The 27,317-nt window shown below is 38.6% G+C and overlaps 1 protein-coding gene across 5 annotated transcripts in view; it reads left to right on the top strand.

Moving 5' to 3' along the window:
- LOC150085178 (eukaryotic translation initiation factor 4 gamma 3-like) overlaps positions 1–27,317 on the top strand; it is a 791,506-nt gene that overhangs the window by 535,590 nt on the left and 228,599 nt on the right. For all 5 annotated transcript variants that reach the window (XM_090373913.1, XM_090373915.1, XM_090373911.1 and 2 more), the window contains one exon: positions 16,516–16,640. In XM_090373913.1, coding sequence (XP_090230039.1) covers positions 16,516–16,640 — 125 coding nt within the window. The remainder of the gene's footprint in view (positions 1–16,515; positions 16,641–27,317) is intronic.

Raw genomic sequence — 27,317 nt, forward strand, 5'->3', positions numbered from 1 at the left:
TGTCAGTGAAATTATTCTTGCAGGAATGGAATCCTTTATTCCACACTCCGCTCTAAAATCTCGTCCTTTATCTAAACCTTGGTTTTCCAATTAGTGTGCTAAGGCTGTTCAAGAGAAGAAAGTTGCATATCGTAATTGGCTTGTTTCCAGTTCTTCAGTTTCATTTTCTGCCTACATCAAAGCTCACAACAACTATAAAGCAGTTCTTAATCAGTCCAATATAGATTTTGAAGCGGCTAAGAGTAGAAAACTTGCTCCTTACCCTAATGGTTGCCGAACATTCTGGTCTCTTGCCAAAGCTATTGGCCGCAACTTTTGCCCATCTTTGCTTCCACCTCTGTCAAAACCAGATGGTTCTGTTGTCACTTCAGCCAAAGATAAAGCTGACCTGTTAGCGTCCCATTTTTCTTCCAACTCATGTACTAATGATCTTGGTAAAACACCTCCCACCATTCCCAACACACTCCATTCAATGCCTTCTGTGGTCTTCCATCAAAAGGATGTCAGAAGGATTTTGACGAATCTTGATGCTAAGAAAGCTCCAGGTCCTGATGGTATTACTCCGCTTGTTCACGAAACCTGAACTCCTGAATTTACTCCTGTTCTTTGCCACCTGTTTTCACTTTCTTATTCCAAAGGTGTTTTTTGTTCTGCTTGGAAATTAGCTCATATCCAGCTAGTTCCTAAAAAGGGAGACAAATCCCTCCCATCTAATTATCGTCCCATTTCAATTACTTCTACTCTTTCTAAAGTAATGGAGAAATCAATTAACTGCCAACTCCTAAACTACCTAGAAACCTTCCATCTGATCAAAGATCGCCAGTATTCATTCCATCAGTGTTGATCCACTGGTGATATTCTGGCTTATGTTACCCATTTATGGACAAATTCAATGGAAAAGTTTGGTGAAACACAAGCAGTTTCTCTTGACATCTCAAAGGCTTTCGATCATGTTTGGCATGAAGATCTTCTAAACAAGCTTCCATCTTATGGTTTGCTAACTGTTTTTGTAATTGGTTATCCAGTTTTCTCTCTGATCACTCAGTGAAGGTGATGGGAGATGGCTCTCTCTGTCTTCTAACTTCTCCACTAATGCCGGTGTCCTCCAAGGTTCAGTTCTTTCCCCCACTCTTTTCCTCCTGTATATTAATGACCTTCTTCCATTAACTGGAAATCCTATTCATAGTTTTGCCGATGATAGCACCTTGCATTCCATTTTCTATTTTGAGAAACCTTAACCTGCTCAATCAGCTTCAACTTCTCGAAAATCTGCTACCAATTCCTTAAATGCTGATCTCCAGGTAATTCTCCAGTGAGGCAAAGATTACGTAGTTGATTTCAATCCTTCTAAAACTCAGTCTTGTCTTCTATCTGTCAAAAATGATTCTTCTGCTCCTATGTTTACCTTTGGTGCCACTCTGATTTCTAAGCAAGTTGATATATCTCTTTTGGGGATTTCCCTGACTTCTAATCTTTCTTGGCACAAGCACATTACAAATATTGCTTCCTCTGCCCCTACCGGGCTAGCCAGGTGGGTAAAGTGCTTGCCTGGCAACCCAATGGTCGTGGGTTTGATCCCGCCTCGGGCTTGGATCAAAGTACTGCAAAAACCTTGGGAGGTGCATTATGGCCACAGAAGCCGATGCGCCAACAACTACCAAACAAAATAAATAAATAAAAGCTTCCTCTGCATCTAAAAAAACTTGGTTTTCTCTTCTGCTCTCGGCGTTACTTTTCTTCCAAACAGCTGTTTACTCTGTACAAATTGCAAATCCGCTCTACCATGGAATATTGTTCCCTGTAAATTTTTCTTGTAAACAGAACCTTCATCCCGAACCAGAATGAAAAGTTGCACAAAATGCCATTCCCGTAGTTTCTGACAGAAAATTCCTTGAGCTTATTGATAAGAAGGGGACATTTCTACAGTACATCTGTCAACTGTGGACAAAGTGCACGAGGGGCTTGAACATCCTACGATCTGTGTCATCTCACAAATGTGGTTCAGATCATTATGCTTTATTTCCAATCTATCTTGCACTTGTCTAGCCCAAAGTAGATTATGGACCTTAGGTTTCCGCCTTTTCCATCAGGCTATCCCTATTGTTGTTGGATCCTTTATAACACTGTTATCCAGAGCCAATGTGTCGAAGCTATTGAACCACCTCTTTCTCCAAAATGCCTGCCAGACCACCCCCACGTAGATATCCATTTTTGAGCCATGATGGGAAAATCTCTGTAACACCCATAAGACTGCCACCTATTTCTTTAATATTGGTGTCCAAGAGCTGCTTAGCATCACAGTAGATGATGTTGCTCAGTCATCAAAGCAACCCCTTCTACCCTGGCGTGCTAATCCTTTTTCGTGCAACTTTTTTTTAAGGGAGTAGGCATATGCCCTCCCTTAACCAAAAATTCAAAATTAAAGAAAAAGAACACAGGAGGCATTTTGCTACTTCTGTATTCTCTCAAGGGGTTTCAGCCTACAAAGAGCAAACTGAAAGACAAAATCTCTGGAAAAACCAATGATTTTGTTCAGTGGTATAACTATGCCAACGCAGCTGCATTGGGGCCTGTGAAATTTGGAAGCAATTCATTTTTCCAGACGATTAACGAATTTCATTAATAAATGAGCAATTTTTTTATTAAATGTAACACATTTCTTATCAACTTGATGATTGGCCACCCAAGTATTGTTTAGACCGATGCCACGCTTACAGAAATATTAGTAAGTGAAAGATTTTTTTTTGTTGTTGTTGTTGTTGTTTGGTTTTTAGGAGCATTAGCAACTAGGGCCATATTGCTCCTGGAATATGCGGTGGTCATTCTCTTGACCTTTCCACATCCTCCGTATTTGGTGGTGACGGGCTCGAACCCCGGTCTAATCAAGAAGCGTGTGCTACGCACTGCTGCTCCTTCCCACCTGGCTACGGAGGCGCCTATTTTTTTTTTATTTTTTTTTTTTTTGTGTGTGTGTGCGTATCCTCGCGCACGTACGTACTGTGATTGTTGTCGGAAGGCAATATGTTTTATTTCACAATACTTATTTGTCACATAACAGTCTAACTATGGCCAGTGTTGTCATTTTAGCATCTTTCTCTCTAGATTTGGCTTTCTTTTTTTTTTTTGTTTTTGTTTATCTAAAGGAAAAAACTACAAGGACTACAAATGAGTTATTATTATGCTAACCAGAGAGACAACTAAATTGTGTATCCTTTGATTCTGGTGTATGATGTTCTGAAACAGATCAGTGCATTAGAAGGAACCTTTCCTGTAATTAGTGTTTACACCGTGGTGTTCAGAGAGCAGAATAAAAACAATGACCAGACAGAGTAAAGTATCTGCTTCAATCTCTCGAATGCATGCAGTTTCATTAAATTTATGGTTTTGAGGTTCATTGCCACTTTCTATCCAACAACATTCAGCCCTTGTCTATTGCTTTGTTTCTATACAGCCAACAGGCCCCACACTTTGTCACTCTCAACAAATAATACAATATATTTTATAACTCTTATATGTATCTGTTCCCCTGTCTGTTGCTTTGGTTCTATACAGCCAACAGGCTCTACACTTTGTCACTTGCCATGAATAATACAATACATTTTATAACTCTTATATGTATCTGTTCTGTTATTGTTTGTGGTGGGAAAATTTGTTGCAAAGTTACTTGAAGAAGAAACTGGGGAAACAAAAAAATTCAGCCAATCACAAAGATTCTCATTTGCTTTTTATTGGCAGAGAAAGAAGGTTCTGCAGCTGTTATCAAGTATCATGTACTATTCTGTGATTCTACATTTTCAAGTTTCTCAGAGCATGAAAAAAAAATTTACCAATTACCTCCATTCTTTTCTAACTTGTGTTAGATGATGTAAGGAAATTTATTATTATTATTATTATTACTAGCCATATAGTGCAAGGAAGCCTGAGGCTTATACTGCACCAGCTAAAAAAAAATTTCCAAGTTACCCTGAGAGAGAGAGAGAGAAGTACAAGGGAATCACCAAGAAAGAGAAGAATGATGATATCCAGCTCAGGACCCTGGGTGTGCCAAGCCCATACTCACCAGATGTCAACCCCTGGGTTATGAATGATCCATGATGTTGGCAATCGTCAAACACAGTTTGCTCTACTAATATGTTACTCGTTGGCTGCAGATATTCATGATGTTTTTAATATTCTACAGAAAATGAGTAGAGAGTTAAACATTATTTTGTAAAGCTATTAAGTATACTTCTTTTTTTTTTTTTTGTAAATTATATTTTGTAATTTTGTTCTTTTCTCTGTAACTTTTTAATTTTCTTTGTAAATTTTAATATATAATTTTAATGTGTACATGAACTTGTATTATTCATTCCTTCGTTTAGTTTGTTACTTCTTTCAGAATATTACAAAGTAATTTGAGTGTAATTTTGTTTTTTTCCTAGTTTGCAATTTTTGTAAACAATTTTATGCATAATTTTAGTGCATACACATACTTCTATTATTCTTTCCTTTTATAATTTTCTTACATATTTAATCAGCCAAAAAAAAAAAAAAAAAAAAATCCCATTTCACCCATCCAAATAATTGTCTACTTCTGCCTTGAACTTATTTAAATTTTCGTCTTCCACTATGACGGATGGCAGTTTGTTCCAACTAGTGACCACCCTCTGGCTAAAGGCAAATTTCTGCACATCTATTCTACAATTGTCTTTCTTTCATTGAATTTAGTCTCAAGTGAATAATCTGAGCAAGAGGAAGAATCCCGTCAGCATTGAGCTTGCTCAAACCATTTAAGGCCTTATACACCACATTTAGCTCACCTCACAGGTGCCTAGTCTCCAGACACTGCAATTATCCTTTGTTGGATAAGATTTTGCAGCTCTGGTGAACGCTAAGTGTTTATTTATATTCACCCATTTTATTGACTTAATTGTTATATTAAATTATTTTCTATAAATAGTTTTATAGTCCTAGTCAAGCTCTTTGGTTTATTTTGAATTTAGATGGTGATTTTGAAAGTTAATACTCAGTGTCCATAGATTTTACTGTTCGTTACTTTCTGCCATTGTTATATGATACTGAATAAAATAACGTATATCCAGAACTTGATAGGGTAAGGTTTAACATAAAACTAGATAGCGAAATACGTACCACTAGTCTGTAATTACTTGTCACCCTTATATCCCCCTCCCCTTGTGAATTGAGAATACATTTGCACATCTCCAGTCCATGAGGCTTCACCTGAGTCCAAGGATGGTCTCATAATTATGGCAAAGGGTTTGCTTACTTCGTTTATTGCCTCCTTTAATATAACTGGATAGATCCCATCTGCACCAGGTGCTTATGTTTAACTTCGACAATTTCTTCTCCACTTTGCACTCAGTTATTGCGAAATCATTAATCACCCTGTTACAGTGAGATAAACCTCTGGCATCATTAGCATTAGTAGAGGCATATGATGCAAAAAAGCAAGCTTAAGCAGCATCAGCCAAAAAAAAAAACCACTTCCACTTCACCCCTCTGTTCGTTTGAAATACCTGTCCAGCTGAGCCTTAAATTTATTTAGACTATCAACTTCCACGACAAGGGATGGAAGTCTGTTCCACCAACCAACTACACGCTGGCTAAAGGCAAATTTCCGTACGTCTATCCTACATCTGTCTTTCCTCAATTTGAATTTATGCCCTCTCAGGTGATTATTCTGAGCAAGAGGAAGAATCCCATCAGCATTGAGCATGTTCAAACCATTTAAGGCTCTATACACCTCTATCAGATCACCTCGCTGGTGCCTAGTCACCAGACACTGTATTTTGCAAAACTTAAGCCTTTCCTTCGTAAGAGCGCCCCTTTGTTCCATTCACTAATCTTGTTGCCCTTCTCTGTACTCGTTCCAGCAGCTCTACATCCTTTTTGTTGAAATGAGACCTCCAGACCTGTATACAGTACTCTAGGTGTGGCCTGACCATTGCCTTATACAAGGGAATAATCACTTCCTTATCCCTGCTAGAAAAATTCCTGTATATCATTGACAATACACCATGAGCTACTCTTGCAGCCCGTCTGCACTGCTCAGAGAACTTCATATCTGCCTGCACAATTACCCCCAGGTCCTTTTCATTCTCTACCACTGTCAGTGTAGTACCACTGAGTTGATACGTTGCTCTGGGGTTGCTGTTTCCCATATGTAGTACTTTACATTTGTCAATGTTAACTTCATTTGTACCTCTCAGCCCATCTGCTCAACCTTTCCAGATCCTGTTGCAGCAGCATAGTGTCAGTAGTGTCCTTGACAATCCTGCCAACCTTTGTATCATCTGCAAACTTGGACATTAAGCTTGATATACCATCATCAATATCATTTATAAATACAGAAAACAATAATGGACCCAACACTGAACCTTGAGGGACTCCACTAATAACATTAGTCCACGATGAGCAGTGTCCATTGATTACCACTTTGTCTTCTCCCCCTCAACCACCCCTTTATCCATAGCAGCAATTTGCCTCCAATACCACTCTGCTCCAATTTGTGTATTTTTCTCCCTTAACTCATGTGGGAATATAGACGCAATACACTCGTCGATATTATCACCTATCTGAGCAGATTCATCAACAGTTGAACCATCGATATCAAGTGGACAAATCTGATTCATCCCCTTCCATCTAGAGTTTATATAAGTAAAGAAGTGCTTGCTGTTTTTCTTAGCATCCTTTGCCAAAGATTCCTCATAATCCGCCTTTGCTTGCCTAATCTCCTTTGTGACTTGATTACAGACTGGCTTATAATTACCGTAGGTTTCCGTATCGCCTGGTAATTTATATGCATCCCATGCATTTTTGTTCTGTGCTGCGAGTCTCAGTTCATCTGCGTGACACAGCCTAAACCTTGTACAGTATTTCTTAGTTGGGGTAAAATGCCCAGTAGCTTCACTTGAATGCTTCCCACTTAGAATTTGCTTGGTAACATAATCAGTTGGTCCCTCTGTATATAATTTAAGAACTGAGTGAGACCACTGTAGTCACCTTTACGGAAGCAAAATCCCTTCCATTTATCCCTAATGGCAATATATCTTTAAATAAATCCCATCAATGCACTCTGGTCACTGCCACCTAGTGATTCCTTTATCTGCAAATTTTTAATACATGAATAATCACTGATGATAAATAGATCAATAGTATTACACTCTCTCGTTGCCTCTCGAACATGTTGCTGCAGAAAACAATCATCAATAAATCCACAAAAATCTTTCTAATCTGCGAGTGACCACTCCACAAGTTCCAGTCAATATCTGGGAAGTTAAAATCCTTTCTTATAACACAATCCGGTTTACTGGCCCATTCTATTTCTCTGTACAGTTGTTCGTTGTACTATTAGAGTCATTAGGCCTATAACATACTCCTTCTCTCAACATTGCAATGTTGAGAGTAGTCTGGTCTAATCAAGAAGCGTGTGCTACGCACACGCTTCTTGATCAGACCAGGGTTCGAGCCCGTCACCACCAAATACGGAGGATGCGGAAAGGTCAGGGAATGACCACCGCATATCCCGGAGCAATACGGCCTTAGTTGCTAATGCTCCTAAAAACCAAATAACAACAACAACAACTTCCTTAGATTTCGTGTCTTTTTTTTAATTAACAGCATAACTGCTCCTTCCTTCTGATCCTGGCTATCCTTTCTGTACACATTGTACTCCCCAAATTCCAATTCTGCACTGCTTATATCTGTGTGAAACCATGTCTCTGATATCCCATCAATATATGCCTTTGATGTCTTGACCAACACTTCTAATTCATCAAATTTATTTACTGTACTTTTAGCATTAAATGCAAGTATACATGCGTGCACCTGTTCTTATTCTTAGTTACCCTAACACAGCCCATGTATTTATTTGTTTCATGATGAGTCCCACCAGTCCCTGAATCCTCAGCATCCTTCCCTCCAGGCTGCTGCTCATCCTAATAGAAACAGTGCAAGAATCACTTTCATCTCTGCCTGCAGTTACTATTAACCTTTTATTCTGTGAATCCCCCTCCAAGCTAGCAGTTTCCCGACCCACCTAACACTGCCTCGATAGCATCAGCAAACACTCTTGCACCCCTTCTATTTAAATGCATCCTATAGAAGCAATTTCTCCTGTTAACAAGCACAGTCCACACTGAGAAAAATTCTTGATTGACAAAGCTCTCATCATATACTCTCCTATCACTCTGGGCAGAATTGCAGACACTTTCAACTCGTGACTTTTTTTCAACATTGACCTGTGGTAGGAGATCTGTAGACAGATGTCAACTCCTAATGTCATTAATGCCAATGGGTACAACAGTATCACCCTTTGTGCCCTTAAAAGATATCTGTTTTATAATGTCATCTACTTTTGCCCCTAGCAGGCATACCCTGGTCTTGTTCCACCTATCCTTTGCACAATATATCCCGTATCCCTGATAAGTCACCAACAATAACGAGCTCCCGTAGGACCAGCGCATTCTACCGTTAAGCTTGCCACTGTGTTGCCTGAGGCACAAGAGTTGTCTTTGGTGTTGAGTTGGGCAGCTGAGAGTTCGATAGGTTCCCCATTTTAATTCCTACGAAGGCATCTACCCTACTCTTCAAACTCTCATAGACATCCATCAGAATGTCGATTTGGTGTCTAATTTCTTGACACTCTCTGTGCCTAGCACTTACAGAGACATCCTCCTTGGCTACCTCATGTCCTGTTCCAGAAAGTTCCGCAAACATTTCACAAGTTGCTCATTTTTTTTTAGGCTGTGATGCGTTGGAGAATTTCCCCATTCGGTTTCGGTTTCCTACCAAGCCACAGCACTCCTGCTACTTTGTGCACTTTGCTTTGCTGCTCTAGTCTGTGACATAATTCCATTTAAATGCGATTTAATTAATTAACAATTAAAATTAATAAGGTTGGTAAATTAAATTGATTAATAGACTATACTACACTACACTTGACTATACAATACTATACTAAGCTAATGCAGTGATATGTATTGCGCTACCTAATTTTATGTTATACCTTATACTGTCAAGTTCGAGATCATCATCAGTCATTTTAAATCCACTGCAGGATGAATGCTCTCCAGCAACTTTCCAGTTCCTTCTGTTTTGAGCACTGGCCATCCATTTACTACCCAAAAACTCATGAATTTCATCTATCCATCTCCGCCTTTGTCTTCCAGGTTTTCTTCTAGCTCCTCTTGGGTACCATTCTGTTATTTTCTTAGTCCATCTGTCATCATGTCTTCGAGCTATGTGTCCTGCCCAAGACCATTTTAGTTCTTTAGTTTTGATAAGAATGTCCTTTACTTGAGTTTGCTGCCTAATCCATGTGTTTCTCTTCTTATCTAACGTCTGATTCCCAATATAATTCGTTCCATCCTTCGCTGTGTAGTTCTCAGCTTCTCTTCCATTCTTTTGGTGAGTGCCCAAGTTTCACTTCCATAAGTCATGGTGGGGAGTATACATTGATTCATTATTTTACGTTTCAGACAAACTGGGATATTGCTCTTCAGTATGTGACTATATTTCCTGAATGCTATCCATCCAAAATTTATTCTTCTCTTGACTTCCAGCCATTTATCATTATTACAGCTAATAACTTGTCCCAGATAAGTATGACTCCACCTTTTCAATTACTGCTCCTTCAATCATTATTTCCCTTTCCGTGGCATACTTGTTCATCATTACTTTTGTTTTAGCCATATTCATCTTTAGTCCAAAATCCTTACTAACTGTGCATAACTGATTAAGATTTTCCTCTAATTCTTTGTGATCGTGGCTTATGATCACAATGTCATCTGCAAATCGTAAATGGTTTAGGTACTCTCCGTTCACATTGACTCCTTTCTGCAACCAGTCTAATCTTCTGAAAGCTTCCTCAAGGGCAGCAGTAAACAGCTTCGGAGATATTGTGTCTCCGTGTCGAACTCCTTTCTTGATTTTAAATTTCCTACTGTCTTTGTCTAGTCTAATAAAGGATGTAGCACTCTCATATATTTTCTTCAAAATCATAATATATGGGGTATCTATGCCTTGTCTTTCGAGTGCCCGAAACATTGCCTTATGCTGTATGGAGTCAAATGCCTTTTCATAATCCACAAATGCCAGGCATAATGGTTTTTTATGTTAATTTGCTTTCTCCATTAGCTGTGATATTACGTGAAGGTGATCCATAGTTGAGAATCCTGGCCTAAAGCCAGCTTGCACTTTCGGTTGATTCTCATCAAGTATTCTTTATAATCTGTTAGTGATGACCCTTGTGAACAACTTGTAGATGTGGGATAACAAGCTAATTGGTCTATAATTTCCAATTTCTGATTTATCTCCTTTCTTATGCAGCAAAACTATGATTGCATTATTCCACTGCTTAGGCGTCACACCTTTTCTAATGCACTTTGTGAAGAGCCTCGCCAGTTTTTGTGTTATGTCTCTTCCGCCCAATTTAACAACTCTACAGTAACTTCATCTTCCCCCGGGGCTTTCTGATTCTTCATTTTCTTCAATGCATGTTCTACCTCATCAGGAAGAATATCGGGTATGTCGTATGTGTTGCTACTTTGCAATCCATCTTCCCCAATGCTGGCATCATTCCTTCGCTCCTTGTATAATTCTCTATAGTAGTGTTCTACTATTTGAATTATGCCTTCTCTGCTGTTTATAAGTACACCATCGCTATTCTTCAGTTTTAGTATCATTTGTCTTTCTGTATTACTCTTCATGGCTGCTGATTTAAATCCTTCGTTTTCCCTTAATGCTTGTTCTGCTTTTCTTGTGTTAAATCTTCTTATGTCCTCTCTGAGTCTCTTTCTAATGGCTTTGCATAACTCAGTATACTCAATTTTCGCCCTGTCAGTGTTTTCCTTGCTCTTCATTTGTCGTCTTCGGTTCATCATGACAAGTGTTTCTTGACTAATTTTTTCTTCTTTGGATTTCTGTTTCCCTATAGGTTTCTTGGGCTTTATCACATCCAGAAAGTTGTAATATTCCTCGTCAATATCTTGGTCCTGAGCAGTCTGCAGAAGCTCAGACTTGTTCTTAAGTTCCAGTACATTCTGCTTTTTCTCCTCTTCTGTTATCTCAAAGACCTTTGTATTATTTACTTGAGTCAGTTTTTTCCTTTCCTTTCCTACATCTATATCAAGTGTACATCTTACCATTCTGTGATCACTTCCAACCTTTACACCTTATTGAGGACGGTAACATCATTCACAATATATCTTCTGTTAGTGAGGATGAAGTCGATTTCATTAGTTGTTAATCCATTTGGACTCTTCCATGTCCACTTTCTGTTCACCCTTTTCTTGAAAAAAGTGTTCATTACTGACAGTCCTTGAGATTTTGCAAATTCCACAAGTCTTTCACCTCTTTCATTTCTTTCACCAATTCCAAAATTTCCTATAGTTCCCCTTTCGTGTTTTGTCTTTTTCCAACCTTAGCATTGAAGTCCCCCATAATAATAGTGTAGTGGGTTTTCTGCTCATCTAGAAGACTCTCAATTTCGGTGTACATTTCTTCAACCTCTTCTTCATCATGGCTCGGTGTTGGTGCATAAATCATTATAACCTTTAGCTTGTACGTCTCAGAAATCTTGAGTATTAGTCTTGACACTCTTGGTGATGTACTTTTGAATTCCAAAATGTTGTTTTTAAAATCTTTATGGACCAGAAACCCAACTCCACCTTCACTCCTTTCACTGTTTCCATTGGTGTACAGCAGATTTCCACTTGATAAACTTATAAGTGATTCATTTCTTCTTGTTTCAGCCAAACCGATGATATTCCAATTCACATTTTCTAATTCCTTTTCGAGCTCTAATATCCTGTCTTCACCGATGAGATCTTACGTTATAACAGGCCAAGTTCAGTTTCCGTGCATGGCAGCCTGGTCTTACCCAGAGATTCTTAGCAACCTCTGCCTCCACTCTGATCCTCTCGCTGCCGTAAGAGGGGGAGTGAAAGCTGCTGGGGATTGAGGGCCATTTGTTTTGTCATGCTGTTATATGCTGGAGGGTTTAGTCTTTTCCTCTTCACGCCGACCAGGCGTCTTGAAGAGAACCACTCTACACGTTCATTGGCACCTAAGTGACGTAACAGGGCTTACCATCAAGAAGGCATGCATAAGTGGATTTTAGGGAGGCAGTCCAACCGGACTTCTCCTAAATTTTCTGTATTAGAGAGATATTGGATCCATCAGTGTTTTAGGCTGAGTGTCTGATAACACAGGATACCTGTTCCCCTCTAACCCCCCCAAGTTCGAGATATACACTTTCAAGTTACACTATACCGTAGTGATCACAGTGTTAAATTAGTTATATACTTAGCATAACTACAAAAGATGTATGCCCAGAAATGATTAAAACCTTCAAACTACTTATTTCTTACAATTAATACCCTACTATTCTTGTGCATTATTGGTTACATGCTACAATTTTTCGCACTCGAAACCCCGATACAAAAGCGGTATGAGAAACAAGTTGTAACTTACAAAATCAGTAGCTAAATTTAAAAAATAAGCTAACAAATGGTATTAAAACCTATTTAATCTATTTGTAAAACACAAATTAATATGTGAATTAATTAAAAATATGATAAAATGTGTAAGAAAAACTGATCATTTGCAGAAGCTCAAGAAGTCTACGTCTTCACACTTATAATCTTGTTCCCAGACAAGATTAAAAAATAATGTTATTGTCTTTTTTGTGAATAAATTTCCTAATATTCAAATAAAGATAATCAATCAACATTATTTACGTGCCTTTGGGTTTTCCTAGGTCTATCTAAAATACACACACACTCACACACACACACTCACACACTCACTCACTCACTCACTCAAAAACCTGGTCGCCATGCGCCTCTTTTGATGCTACCTGGATATGCTGCTGGCATGGACTACGATGTAGTTCACTGGAGAGGAAAGTAAATTTTATAGTATTAGTATTAGTATTAGTAACGGCCGCATGGTGCAAGAAAGCCTATGGCTTATGCTGCACCAGCCAAAAAAATAAAAAATAAATAAAAAAAATAATAATAAAAAAATATATAAATCCGAACAAAACAATGATAAAAACAAAAAAAAAAAAAAATAAATAAATAAATAACTAGATAATAATAATTAATAAAATAAAAAATAAATAAAAAGGAAATTAAACCTATCATCCTATGTGCTTCCCTTACCCGAAAGTACTATCCAGATGACCTTTGAATTTCCCCAAACTGTCGGCCTCTACCACCCATGAAGGCAACTTATTCCAGTAATTTATAACTCGCTGGCTAAAATAGAACTTCCTGCAATCCAATCTAAACATTTCCCCCCGTAACTTGAATTTATGTCCCCTAGTTCTAGCATCATTTGTAATCTTGAAAATTTTGTCCTCATTCATTTTACTGATGCCTCTCAGAGCCTTAAACACCTCAATCAAATCTCCTCTAAGGTGTCTAGTTTCCAAACTCTGCAACCCACATATTCGAAGTCTTTTTTCATAAGGATGCCCTTTTGCCGATCTCACCAGGCGAGTTACCCTTCTTTGCACCCTTTCAAGAAGCTCGATGTCTTTCTTCAGGTGCGGTCTCCATACTTGAACACAGTATTCCAAGTGTGGTCTAACATAAGCCTTATATAATGGGATTATCACGTCCCTATCTCTACTTGCAAAAGTTCGATAGATCATTGATAGGACACCATGGGCCTTCCTTGCAACCTGTTTACAATGCTCAGAGAATTTCATGTCTGACCGTATCGTAACACCCAAGTCCCTTTCCTCCAGTACTGGCTTTAGTTGAACTCCACCAAGTGAATAAGTTATTTTGGGATTACTGTTTCCCAGGTGTAATACCTTACACTTTGTTGGATTAAAGCACAGCTGCCATTTTTCTGACCATTCCTGAAGTCTATCTAGGTCTCTCTGAAGAAGCTCAGCTTGACAGTGATCATTAACTACTCTACCAATTTTAACATCATCTGCAAATTTAGACATCACGCCCTCTATCCCTTCATCAATGTCGTTTATGAAAATTAAAAACAACAGTGTTCCTAATACTGATCCTTGGGGAACCCCACTTCTTACATCGACCCAATCTGAGGAATAGCCATTTATCACAACCCTCTGCCTCCTGCCCTGAAGCCATCCTTCTATCCATCTAAGGATTTTCCCAGTGATTCCAACCTGTTCCAGCTTATAAAGCAACCGCTCATGTGGGACTGAGTCAAAAGCTTTGCTGAAATCTAAATAAACAATGTCGAAATTATTCCCTAAATCCAGCTCGTGAGTGACCCTTTCGAAATAGCGAACCAGATTTGTTAAACATGATTTTCCCTTTACGAAACCATGCTGAGTATCCTTGAGAATTTCAATTCGATCCAAATGATCCTGAATTCCACCCTTGATCATTGCCTCCATGATTTTCCCTACTACTGAAGTCAGACTGACAGGTCGATAATTTCCAACTTCACTTTTAGAGCCACTCTTATGTATGGGAGATACATTTGCACTTTTCCAATCCAAGGGAATCTCCCCAGAGTCTAATGATGCTCGCATAATTAGCCTCAATGGTTCAATGCACTCGCTTGCCGCCTCTCTTAAGATTATAGGGTATATTCCATCAACTCCAGGAGCCTTACTGGTCTGTAGGCTCGAAAGTTTTTTCATTAAATAATCTTGCGAAATTTCAATATCATTAATTCCATATTTTTTAACTTCGCTCCCACAATTTCCCATTGCCACAAAAGGCTTTTCGTTTGTAAATATCGATGCAAAATAACTGTTGAATTCATCTACAACGGCAGCTGGTGTATTTATTACTATCCCCTTTCCCTTACGTAAAGGTCCGATCTGGTTTGTCCTGCTCTTCTTGGCATTTATATATGTGAAGAATTCTTTATCCCCCCTCTTTGCTCTGTTTGCTAGTGATTTCTCATAAACTGCCTTTGCCTGTCGAACCTTTTCTGTGGCTCTATTACACATCACCTTGTAGCTGTTATAGGCTTCAGTACTTTTTATTGCTCTGTAACTTTTCCATGCCACCTTTTTCTGCTCAAGTAATGTGGCAACTTCACTATTCATCCAACTTGGAACCCTTCTCGTGGAGTATATTTTTTAATGGTATATACGCATTCAAGGCATCTGTGATTAATGTTTTAAAAGCGTACCACAGTTCAATTGTATTCATTCTCTGCGCGATATCTACCCAGTTAATAGAGGCCATGTAGTACCTTAAGGCATCGTAATTTCCTTTTCTGAAATTAAAACCCATTCCTTTGACTTTTACTTCTGCTTCCTCTCTCGTCATCATCCACCGTAGAACTCCGTGATCACTTCCTGCTACTGGTTCCTCTACTGTCAGCCCTGTTATGTCATCTGATTCATGTGTGATGATGAGGTCTAGGATATTCTTTTCTCTAGTACTTTCCCTGACATGTTGATACAAATAACAGTCATCTAGTTGATTTAAAAATTTTGTTCCCCATGTCGAGTTTTCTTCCCATTTACTCCAATCAATTAGAGGCAGATTGAAATCACCCATAATAAGGCATTGACGCTTACTTGCCCATTCCATTTGCATGTAGAGGCTTTTGTCATAATCTTCACAATCACCTGGTCTGTAGATTACTCCTACTCGCATTATACCTTTGTTTCCAACTATCTCACACCATACAGACTCTGTACTAGCATGTGAAACGTCTGAATCCGGGAAAGCTATCGTCGCACTCAGGCTGCTTCTGATAAGAAGCATTACCCCACCACCCCTTCTATCTAACCTATCCTTCCTAAATACATTATACAAACCGTACTGAAACTCATCATCGCCAATAGTTTAATCAGTTTTGTTGTTCCGTACAACCATGCCGAGTAACTATATGAAACAGTATTGTTTTATTACAGCTTTATCCTGTGGAAAGAGGAAGAATGGTGCCAGTAAATATGAAAATTAGGTTTGATGCAAATCATATATAATAATCACTTATTACCCCAATTTATCAAAAATTGCTGAAAAAACAAATTTTCCCATTTGATGCAATAAAATCTATTTTCATTGCTTGGTAAAGTAACTGTTTCAAATCATGTATCAAAGTGTTTCACATTTTGTGCGAATGTATGTGCAAATGCTTGTTATATAACTTTTAGTTCTTGTCTTTAAATTGATAATGGATTCTAATTTATACTGTCTCTCTCTCTCTCTCTCTCTCTCTCTCTCTCTCTCTCTCTCTCTCTCTCTCTCTCTCTCTCTCTCTCTCTCTCTCTCTCTCTCTCTCTCTCCCCTTTCCCTCCACCAGTTGTTTGTTTTGTAAGTTATCAGTTTTAAAGAGCGTATCAGAGCAATTTATGGTCTTATGTACACTGTACTGTCCACTGTGATTTCTATAATATCATTGTATTCAGCTGTTACCAATTTGATTTTTTAGTGACATTCAGAATTTTTAATTTAACTGTCACATTTCAGAAATTTATGATGACCATGGTTCAAAGAAATGTTGCTGATTATTATACCATAGAATACTAGTTAATATTAAGCTATTTAATTGCAGATGATCAGTGGAACTCAAATTCTTCTGGGATAATTCAGTATGATCGTGAATACTTGCTACAACTTCGATCTCGACCACTGTCTCTCAGAGTTCCTTCTAATTTATCAAAGTTTGAAATGATTAAGGTAAAGGTTCATAAATAAAATTACTTTTAATGTGTAAAATATAATTGCTTTACTTGTACAATTTTTGTAGTCAAAATTGTAGAGTATATGAGAGTTGCTCATTGTATTCTACTGAAGGACATTTTCAATTAAATTAAATGTCTTTGCAAGTTGTAAAAGAAGTTATTCACAATCCTCTGTGCTTCCTTTTGGAATAATCTGAAACTGCTATGCTGACCTCCTTTTGATTAAATAGGAAAGTACAGGGTTGTTAAAATTAAAGTATCCCTATGTAGAGGGCTGTGGAGCGAGTTCTAAGTCTCGTACTGAAGAGAAATTTTGACAACAGGTACAATAAAGAATGTGCTCGCCATTTATTGGGGAAAAAATTAATTACAAAATTTGTCACTATATGGCGCTGTGGCAATAAAAATCACTTGAGCAGTGCTACAATTTATCTCCCGTTTTGGTCAACAATAGTTTCCATTCGAAGAACAGCATTTTCTACAGCAGAATTTTTTTTTATATGTGAACCCCAAACACGAGAGGTATTGGAACCTATAGTACTTAGTACCGTACTTGGGTTGGAGGTTGAGAAGATGAAAGAAGATATTTGTTGACATTAGACTTGAACTTCTGTAGATTGTAATTTTCAGGAAATACGTAAGAAGGAAGGTTGTTCCAGAAAACGGCAGTTGAATGAATAAACGAGGAAGATGAAAAGTTGGTTCTATGAGTTTGAAGTTGGACAGTAAAGGGATGTTGGCTGGTGGTGGCACGTGTTCGGACTGTTTTGAAAGAGAGAGCGGGAATAATAGGAGCCAATTCAGAAGAACAGTGCCCATGGAAGTATCTGTAGAAGAGGCATGCAGCAGAAACAGTACATCTATGAGACAGCAAGTGGAGAGACTCTGTTAGAGATGAGTCATTAATTAACCTAACTGCCCTCTTCTGAATGGAATCTACAAACCTGAGACAGGTTTTGGGGAGGCACCACCCCAGATGTGGGAACAATATTCCATAGCAGGGCGGATGTGCAATTTATACAGAGTGAGCAGCTGTTTGGAAGAAAAGTAACGCCGAGAGCGAAAGAGAAAACCAAGTTTTTTAGATGCAGAGGAAGCAATATTTGCAATGTGCTTGTGCCAAGATAGATTAGAAGTCAGGGTAATCCCCAAAAGAGCTATATCGTTTTGCCTAGAAATCGGAGTGTCACTAAAGATAAGCATAGGAGCAGAAGAATCCTTTTTGTGAGATATAAGACAAGACTGAGTTTTAGAAGGGTAGAAATCAACTAAGTTGTCTTTGCCTCGTTGGAGAATTACCTGAAGATCGGCATTTAAGGAATTGGTAGCAGATTTTCGAGAAGTTGAAGCTGATTGAGCAGAACAAGGTTTCTCAAAATGGAAAGTGGAATACAATGTGCTGTAATCGGCAAAACTGTGGATAGAATTCCAGTCAATGGAAGGAGGTCATTAATATACAAGAGGAAAAGAGTGGGGGGAAAGAACTGAACCTTGGGGGACACTGGCATTAGTGGAGAAGTTAGAAGACAGAGAGCCATCTACCATCACCCTCAGTGAGCGATCAGAGAAAAAACTGGATAACCAATTACTAAAAACAGTTGGCAAACCATAAGATGGAAGCTTGTTTAGAAGACCTTTATGCCAAACACGATCAAAAGTCTTTGAGATGTCAAGAGCAGCTACTTTTGTTTCACCAAACCTTTCCATTGAATTAGTCCATAAATGGGTAACATAAGCCAGAATATCACCAGTGGATCGACATTGACAGAATCCATACTGGCGATCATTGATCAGGTGGAAGGTTTCTAGGTAGTTTAAGAGTTCGCGGTTAATTGATTTCTCCATTACTTTAGAAAGAGTAGAAGTAATTGTAATGGGAGGGATTTGTCACGCTTTTTAGGAACTGGCTGGATATGAGCAAATTTCCAAGCAGAAGGAAAAACACCTTTGGAATAAGAAGGTGAAAAAAGGCAGCAAAGAATAGGAGTAAGTTTAGGAGCACAGGTTTTGAGAACAAGTGGAGAAATACCATCGGGACCTGGAGCTTTCTTAGCATCAAAATTCGTCAAAATCTTTCTGGCATCCTTTTTGATGGAAGACCACAGGAGGCATTGAATGGAGCGTGTTGGTAATGGTGGGAGGTGTTTTACCAAGATCATTAATACATGAGCTGGAAGAAAAATGAGATGCTAGCAGGTCAGCTTTATCCTTGGCTGAAGTGACAACAGAACCATCTGGTTTGGACAGAGGTGGGAGCAGAGATGAGCAAAGGTTGTGGCCAATAGCTTTGGCAAGAGACCAGAATGCTCGGCTACCATTAGGGCAAGAAGCAAGTTTTCTACTCTTAGTCTGTTCAAACTCTAGTTTGGACTGATTAATAACTGCTTTACAATTGTTGCGAGCTTTGGTGTAGGCAGAAAATGAAACTCAAGAATTAGAAACAAGCCAATTATGATATTCAACATTCTTCTCTTGAACAGCCTTAGCACATTTATTGGAAAACCAAGGTTTGGATAAGGACGAGATTTTAAAGTGGAGTGTGGGATAAAGGATTCCATTCCTGCAAGAATAATTTCACTGACACGATCTGAGCAAACGTTGACATCAGAAGTTTTGAAACAGTAATCCAACCAAAGAAAAGAAGTCTCGCAGGTCATCCCATTTTGTATTCTTGTAATGCCACACAACACGAGGTTGGGAATAGCCATGAGATAAAGGTTCCATTGGAGAAGAGACAATGACCAAGTTGTGATCTGAAGTGCGTAAAGGACCTCTCACTTTCTACCGTGTACTTAGAAGGGTTGTTTGTGAGAAAAAGATCAAGGCTGTATGATTAGGAATGTCCGGTATTCTTGTAGGTAAATGAACAATCTGTGCAAGGTAATTAGTAATTACGGAAGCCAGCTGTAGTTGTGAACATTAAAATCACGAAAGAAAATTACCTCACTGTTAGGAAAGTTGGACTGGAGAAAGTCAAGTTGCAAAGAGAGGAAGTCAAAGAGCTCCAAGTGATTAGTGGAGTTGGGAGAACGGTAGAGACAACAGATGAATTTGACACAATGAGGTAGAGAGAGTTTAAGCCAGAGAAGATCATAGAGAGGAGATTCAAAATTGCCAAGTCTCTGACAGGGAATATCAGAACGGACATTTGCACAAGTACCACCTTTGAGGCGAAAGGAATCATACAGCGAATAATTTGGGCATCTGAGATGAGCAGTAGTTGAATCAACCGATAACTGAGAGTCTGTCAGAAAAAGTACATGGGGTTTGGCAGACTGGAAGTGGAAATGGCCATCGCTGAAATTAGAATTGAGACCACGTATATTTGTGAAATGAACTAGGAAGTGTTTGATAGGTTTAGATCTTTTCGCAGATAAGCTTGCTCTATTAGTTTGACAATTCATGGTGTATTCAATAGTAAGTAAAAGTGGGTGGGACATGCTGTATGAAGTAATGAAATTTTTGGATATGGCGTACACGTGGTAAGAATATACCCAGATCCTTGACATAACGTGGCCTCGACAATGCTCCCCGCATACACACTACTCGGACTCCCTCCAGTCACTATCTGGCAGAGTAGAGGTAGCAAGATTATACACTAGCTGATCCGGAAGCCTCCTAGAGAGTTACCAATAGGTTCGGTCCGGTGTACTAAATAGCGGCCGGCCTGCGAACTCCGTTTTAGAGCTGTACCCTTGAAATGTAAGGAATATTGGATCTTGTCACACGTTCATCATAACCTCAAAAGTCATCAATCATGCTGCATGATGGAAGAGATAGGGAAGGGTTGACCGGAATTTAGCTCTAGAGACTAAACATGTGTTCCACCACTTCAAGGCTCCAAGAAGCAAAGTGTTGGTATTTCACTGGTTGATAAGTCATCTACCACCTAGTATTGCCTGGTAACATAGAGGGGGCGGCGTTCCTCCATGTGGTGTAGGCACCACACCTCGACCCCTTCTTATGTTGGTTCACACCTGGGTGGTCACCCACCATGTACTTGTGCATGGAGGTTATACCCAGGATTACTAACAGTCCCACCATCGTGAAGGTGCAAGCAGAGGATTTGGCTGTCACAGACCGTCCGGACTTTGCCGAAATTGGGTCCTCTTGACTTGAGTGTCACCCGAATATCAGTTCCATCAGCATTTTAGACTCCCAGGTAGCAAGTAACAGCTTGTCTGGCATATCTGAGAGAATGTCTGTGACAGCCTCAAGGACCTCAAGAAGAATATTGTGATCACATTTGTGAATTGAATTTTAATTCTATTAAACAGCAATTCTAATAAGTGAAAAATGGGAGGAATATTATCCACAGGATATAAAAGTAAAGATATAAAGCACAAATTTTATACTTTTTACTAATTAACAAAATTAAATGATACGTGAAAATCAGAAGAATATTTTCCACAGATTAGCTTAATTAATATTGTAATACGTACATATTAACCAACTGATATTTCTGTTCACTGATTTTTTTTTGTTTGTTTTTGTTGCCAAATTTAAAATAGTAAAAAAGATACTCAATCAGTAACAAAGAACACAGCGGGCGCGCGCACACACAAATTGCAACTAACATTATACGCAAGTGAGATACAGAGTAACAAGTTTACAAAGTTAAAAAAATATGAATGGAGAGAAGATTCTGAAAATGTATTCATGTTTTTTATATGATTGAAGATTTCATGAAAGAGGAAAAATTTCACCATAATAGTATAAAAACCCACATAATTCCAGCTATCAGTATTATCTAAAGTGCAGTAAGATTGAGTTTACTACCCGTTAATAATAGATTGCACTAACAGAAAAGCCCAAATAAACTGGAAACTACAGATTGTTTTTATTGTTTTATGGTAGTGACCTCAAGAAATGTGCTTTAGAAAAATATCACAGAGGCTTTCAAATTGTTTCTTATAATCAAACATATGATAATGATGAAAGTGTATTGTATTTTATGATTTGAATTGGTTTTTTGAAATTTGATTCTATAAAGCGGGTGATTCTACTAGCCAGGGATATTCTTACTGGCAACTGCTTATTTCACTTTACGATGTGCTTACAGTTGTCTCTGACCAGACCGTGTGGTCCTTCCTCTATAGCCAATAGCAGTGTTTGTAAACATGCTGCCTGTGTTTTGTTTTTTTTTATCCTTTAGGAAAAGAAAAGAAAAAAAAAAAATTTTTTTTTTTTTTTCATTGTGCTTATTTGACATAAATTTACTATATTGAATTCCTGTACGTACAACATTGTGTAAAATGATAATATGGCCCCTAAAGAGTGCAGTAAGAAGATAATTTCAACTACTGAGGTCTTGGAACGAATTACCGAAAAAAAAAAAAAAAAAAAATTTTATTGGTTTCACGTTTCAATATTTTTATGATGCGATGGTGTCTCTGGAACGGATTAATGTAAAGTGGGTGTCCACTGTATTTCCATCTCCATATTTACTACCTTCTAGTACCCTGAATCCTTCACTGCCCCAGATTCTCCTACTGTTTTATTCAATTTAATATTTGTGATTATTAATTAGATGAAAAGTTCCAAAATAATGTACGGCTTGGCAGGTGGTGGATGTTTCCATTTTTAAGATATTTAGATCTAATTTTAGAAATACAGCAGAACAGAAATTGAAAGGAAGAGATTTGTTGCCCTTCCTATTAATGCTGGGTAGGAGTAAATTTCCACACAGAAGTATGAATACCATTATAATTAGAGTAGAAAAGTAACATAAAACAAGAGTTAAATCTTGGTGCACAATCTTAAAAAATTGAAAAAAAAAAAAAAGATCGATCCTTGAGATTTCTTGACAATAAGATTGTTCAGGTTTCTCCTACTGTTTTGCCTATCAGGCATATTGAATGGAATATGTTTGATATGATAGGACAAGATTTCTCAAGATCACCAGTGGATAGAAGTTGCTCCATATGACTGGGAAGAGTCTAGAACTTGACTACCATTTGAAAAGGAGGCAGTTTTTATACGTACGGAAGTTCATGAAATTCATTTTTTAAAGATAATTATACAAATGCTTCAAGCTCCGGGTAAATGTTTATGGCTAAGGTCAGTGGATTACCGAATTATGTTCCCCGTTAAAATATTGAAATATCTAAGTTAACCTAAAAGGATCATGCATGAATTACATATTGACAGAGAGAGATCATGATGACTGGAATCTGTATATAGTGTCTGCTAATTTTAATCCTGAACAGGTAATAATTTTTAGGCATTAATTTTTAAGCATTCACACTTTGGTTAATAGTTGATACGAACAGTCGGTTTATAGTTTATTCAGCAGTAGTCTGCTTAAGACAATATGGCACTTAAGCTGTGTGGGCAAGGTCAAATGGTGACTAAGTTAGGGATTATACCTCCTCAAATCCCACCCACTTCTGCATACTTCCTCAGATAGTCGTTGAATGGACGAAGTCTGCTGTCTTGCTGTGCAAAAGACTACCTGCCACAAAATTATTGAAATTCTGCCTTCTGTTTACATTGCAGAATGACAGATTTTAGCACATCAGCTGTGCAACTTGCTGCATATGTCTGATGAATGATGACTTTATAATTAAATGCATTACGTATCACAAAAATTACTACTTGTACTTCCATCGATATTAAGAGAGTGAAGAAAACTAGAAAATGCAAGTTTGAATGTGACACTTGTAGGCATCAAACAGAAAAATAATTAAGAATTACCGAATGAGGGAATTTATGTGAAGAACAGATCAATGATCTTGAACAAATGACAAGAATAACCTTCTTGCAGAGTGACCTAGGAAATGATCTCTCAAGCCACCCTGAAAGAATAATATTTGAAACCTTGGGATATGATATTTGCCTGGAAGTCAGTGAACACTCTGAAGGGTATTCCGCTAGACAAAGGAAAAATCATAGCCTGACTGAAAAGCAGGAAGAGAACCTTAAACGATTTGTCTCACATGGGGAATTAAAGGACATTCTTGCACACTGCATTAAACCTTTTTCGACGAAGGTTGTGGAACATGCTGAAAATCTTGCAAGTAATGTCATCCCTGTACATAAAACGCTACAGGAATAGTTTCTTCTCAAGGAACGAAACAGAAGAATACTACACACCTTTAAACAACCGTGGATGCTTTAAACAAAAGTTAGGATGCTTTGAATCCGACCTCACTGCACAAGGTGCCCCAGCCCCCTTAACCAGCCAATTGTGTTATACGATGCAGAGCTACTCAAAGAAAAGTAAAAGTAAAATGCATGAGGATAGAGGGTAAATTAAAATCGCAAACAGAAGATAAGAAATGAATGGAATCAGCAGAAAAATATATCAGTAAAAATAAGAAATGTTCAAGAGAGCCAAATAATAAGTGAACTTCAAGACCTGACAGGCAATAGCATCAAACCCAGTGAAACTTTAAGGTCTGCACAAGAGAATGACTTCACACATTCCACTAGGAAAATTGGAAATGAAAAATTTTAATATGCCTCTTTTGAAACACAGGGAGGCCAAGAAAGAGCTGGATACCACGCTAGGCGCATTACACTTAATGCAGCTCCCGACACCAGTGAAAGGGGAATGCAGCAACTTGACCTGTTGTATCATAGTTCCATAGACACAGTATCCACGAAAAAGAAACTTACACAAACATGGAGAACATCCTCTTAGGTACACTAAGTGTACACTGGCAGAAGTATGAGTGGCGATTTAAAGATAATCGCTATTTTATTAGGACTACAAAAGGGTTACACTAAATATTGTTGCTTTCTCTGCGAGTGGGATAGTTGTGCCAAGGACTCTCCCTACGAGAAGAGGAGTTGGCCTCAACGAAAATCGTTAACACCTGGAATGAAGAATGCAGCATTTGAACCTCTGGTAGATCCAAATAAAGTTTTGCTTCCACCAGTCCACATCAAACTGGGGCTCATGAAAAATTTTGTGAAGGCTTTCGAAGTGAATGGTCCTGCATTCACATACAATCTGCAGGTAAAGGAACCACTAGGTGGCAGTGATCACAGTGTGCTGAAGTGGGATTTACTCAAAGAGGTAACTGCCATTAGGGGTAAAGGGAAGGGTTATTGCTTTCTTAAAGGCGACTACGATGGACTGAGACAGTATTTAAATTCTATACAGTGGGACCAACTGATGATGTTACCAACAGCAAATTCCATATGGGAAGTATTCAAAGAACTTATCTTGGAAGCTACTAGGCTTTACATACCAACTAAGAAATATTGTTCAAGGTTTAGGCCTAAGTGGATGTCAGATGAACTAATCAGACATGTGGCAGAGAAGAAAAATGCATGGGATACATACAAATTAACACGTGACACAGAAGCCTATGATAGATACAAGTTGATCTGCAACCAAGTTACAAAGGAGGTTAGGCAGGCGAAGGCAGATTACGAGAAATCTTTGGCAAGGGATGCAAAGAAAAACAGCAAAGAGTTCTTTACTTATGTAAACTCTAGAAGGAAGGGGATGAATCAGATTGGTCCACTTGATATCGATGGGTCAGCTGTTGCTGATCCTGCTCAGGTAGCTAACAAACTAAATGAATATTTTGCATCGACATTCACACACGAGGAGTTATTCAGCGAGGGGAATGCCACAGTGTATTCAACTATGGCAGTAAGCTAGAGAATCTTGTAATAACTGAGAGTAAAGTGGAGGAGATATTGTTGAAGATAAATACAAGAAAGGCACCTGGGGTGGGTGGGATCTATCCAGTTATATTAAAGGAGGCAGCAACGGAAGTAAGCAAACCCTTAGCCATAATTATGAGAGCTTCCTTGGACTCGGGGGAAGTACCCATGGACTGGAAAAGTGCAAATGTGACCCCAATTCACAAAGGAGGATCAAAGGCTGACACAAGTAATTATAGACCTGCGAGCTTAACTTCTGTTCCTGGAAAATTAATGGAGGCACTGGTTAAAGAAGCACTGCAGGATCATCTCGACAAGGCTTCAGTCATAGCTCAGACACAGCATGGTTTTGTTAAGGGGAAGTCTTGCCTGACCAATTTGATTGGATACTATGATGCAGTCACAAAAGAACTGGATGCAGGGAATAACTTTGATATTATATACTTGGATCTTAGAAAGGCTTTTGATACTGTTTCACATGGAAGACTGCTGCACATTGGAGCAGTGTGGCATTGGAGGCAAATTGCTGCTATGGATAAAGGGGTGGTTGAGGGGGAGAAGACAGAGAGTGGTAATCAATGGACACTTCTCATCGTGGACTAATGTTATTAGTGGAGTCCCTCAGGGTTCATTGCTTTCAGTATTGGGCCCATTATTGTTTTCTGTATTTATAAATGATATTGATGATGGTATATCAAGCTTAATGTCCAAGTTTGCAGACGATACGAAGGTTGGCAGGGTTTTCAAGGACACTACTGACACTATGCTACTGCAACAGGATCTGGAAAGGTTGAGCAGATGGGCTGAGAGGTGGCAAATGAAGTTTAACATTGACAAATGTAAAGTACAACATGTGGGAAACAGCAACCCCAGAGCAACGTATCAACTCTGTGGTACTACACTGACAGTGGTAGATAATGAAAGGGACCTGGGGGTGGTTGTGCAGGCAGATATGAAGTTTTCTGAGCAGTACAGATGGGCTGCAAGAGTAGCTCATGGTGTATTGTCAATGATATATAAGAATTTTTCTAGCATGGATAAGGAGGTGATTATTTCCTTGTATAAGGCAATGGTCAGGCCATACCTAGAGTACTGTATACAGGTCTGGATGCCTCGTTTCAAGAAGGATGTAGAGATGCTGGAACGAGTACAGAGAAGGGCAACAAGATTAGTGAATGGAACAAAGGGGTGCTCTTACAAAGAAAGGCTTAAATTTTGCAAATTACAGTGTCTGGAGACTAGGCACCAGCGAGGTGATCTGATAGAGGTGTATAAAGCCTTGAATGGTTTGAGCATTCTCAATGCTGATGGGATTCTTCCTCTTGCTCAGAATAATCACCTGAGAGGGCATAAATTCAAATTGAGGAAGGACAGATGTAGGATAGACATGAGGAAATTTGCCTTTAGCCAGCGAGTGGTTGTTTGGTGGAACAGACTTCCATCCCTTGTCGTGGAAGTTGATTGCCTAAATACGTTTAAGGCTCAGCTGGACAGGTATTTCGAAAGAACAGAGGGGTGAAGTGTAAGTGGTTATTTTTTTATTATTTATTTATTATTATTATTATTTTTTTTTTTTTTTTTTTTATTTTTTTTTTTGGCTGATGCTGCATAAGCTTACTTTCTTGCATCAAATGCCTCTACTAATGCTAATGCTACTTGCAAGAGAAATCCGAAGTACAGAGAAGATGGGCGTTTTCATTGGTCTACAAATAAGGCAACTTTTCAAAGATTGCAAAGTTTGAATGTGTCCTTGTGATACCAAGAAATCAGCATGGAAAGCCTTTTGAAATGTTTCAACTGATTTTCTAGAAAAATTTTAACGTTAAAGCCGGCAACCACAGGCAGCTTGTGGATGATCTCATTACTTCTAACGAAAAACCTGGGGTGCAAAGTGTCGAAGGTGCATTTCTTGCAGTGACATCTGGATTTCTTCCCACCAAACTGTGTTGCCATCAGTGATGAACATGGTGAGTGCTTCCATTAAGACATTGCAGCGATGGAACAAAGATAGAAAAGCAAATGGAGTGTTGAATTGTGAAAAGGAATGCTC

The sequence above is a fragment of the Mastigoproctus giganteus genome, chromosome 5 (assembly GCF_048544385.1).
Source record: "Mastigoproctus giganteus isolate SK-2022 chromosome 5, ASM4854438v1, whole genome shotgun sequence".
NCBI classification, from domain to species: domain Eukaryota; kingdom Metazoa; phylum Arthropoda; class Arachnida; order Uropygi; family Thelyphonidae; genus Mastigoproctus; species Mastigoproctus giganteus.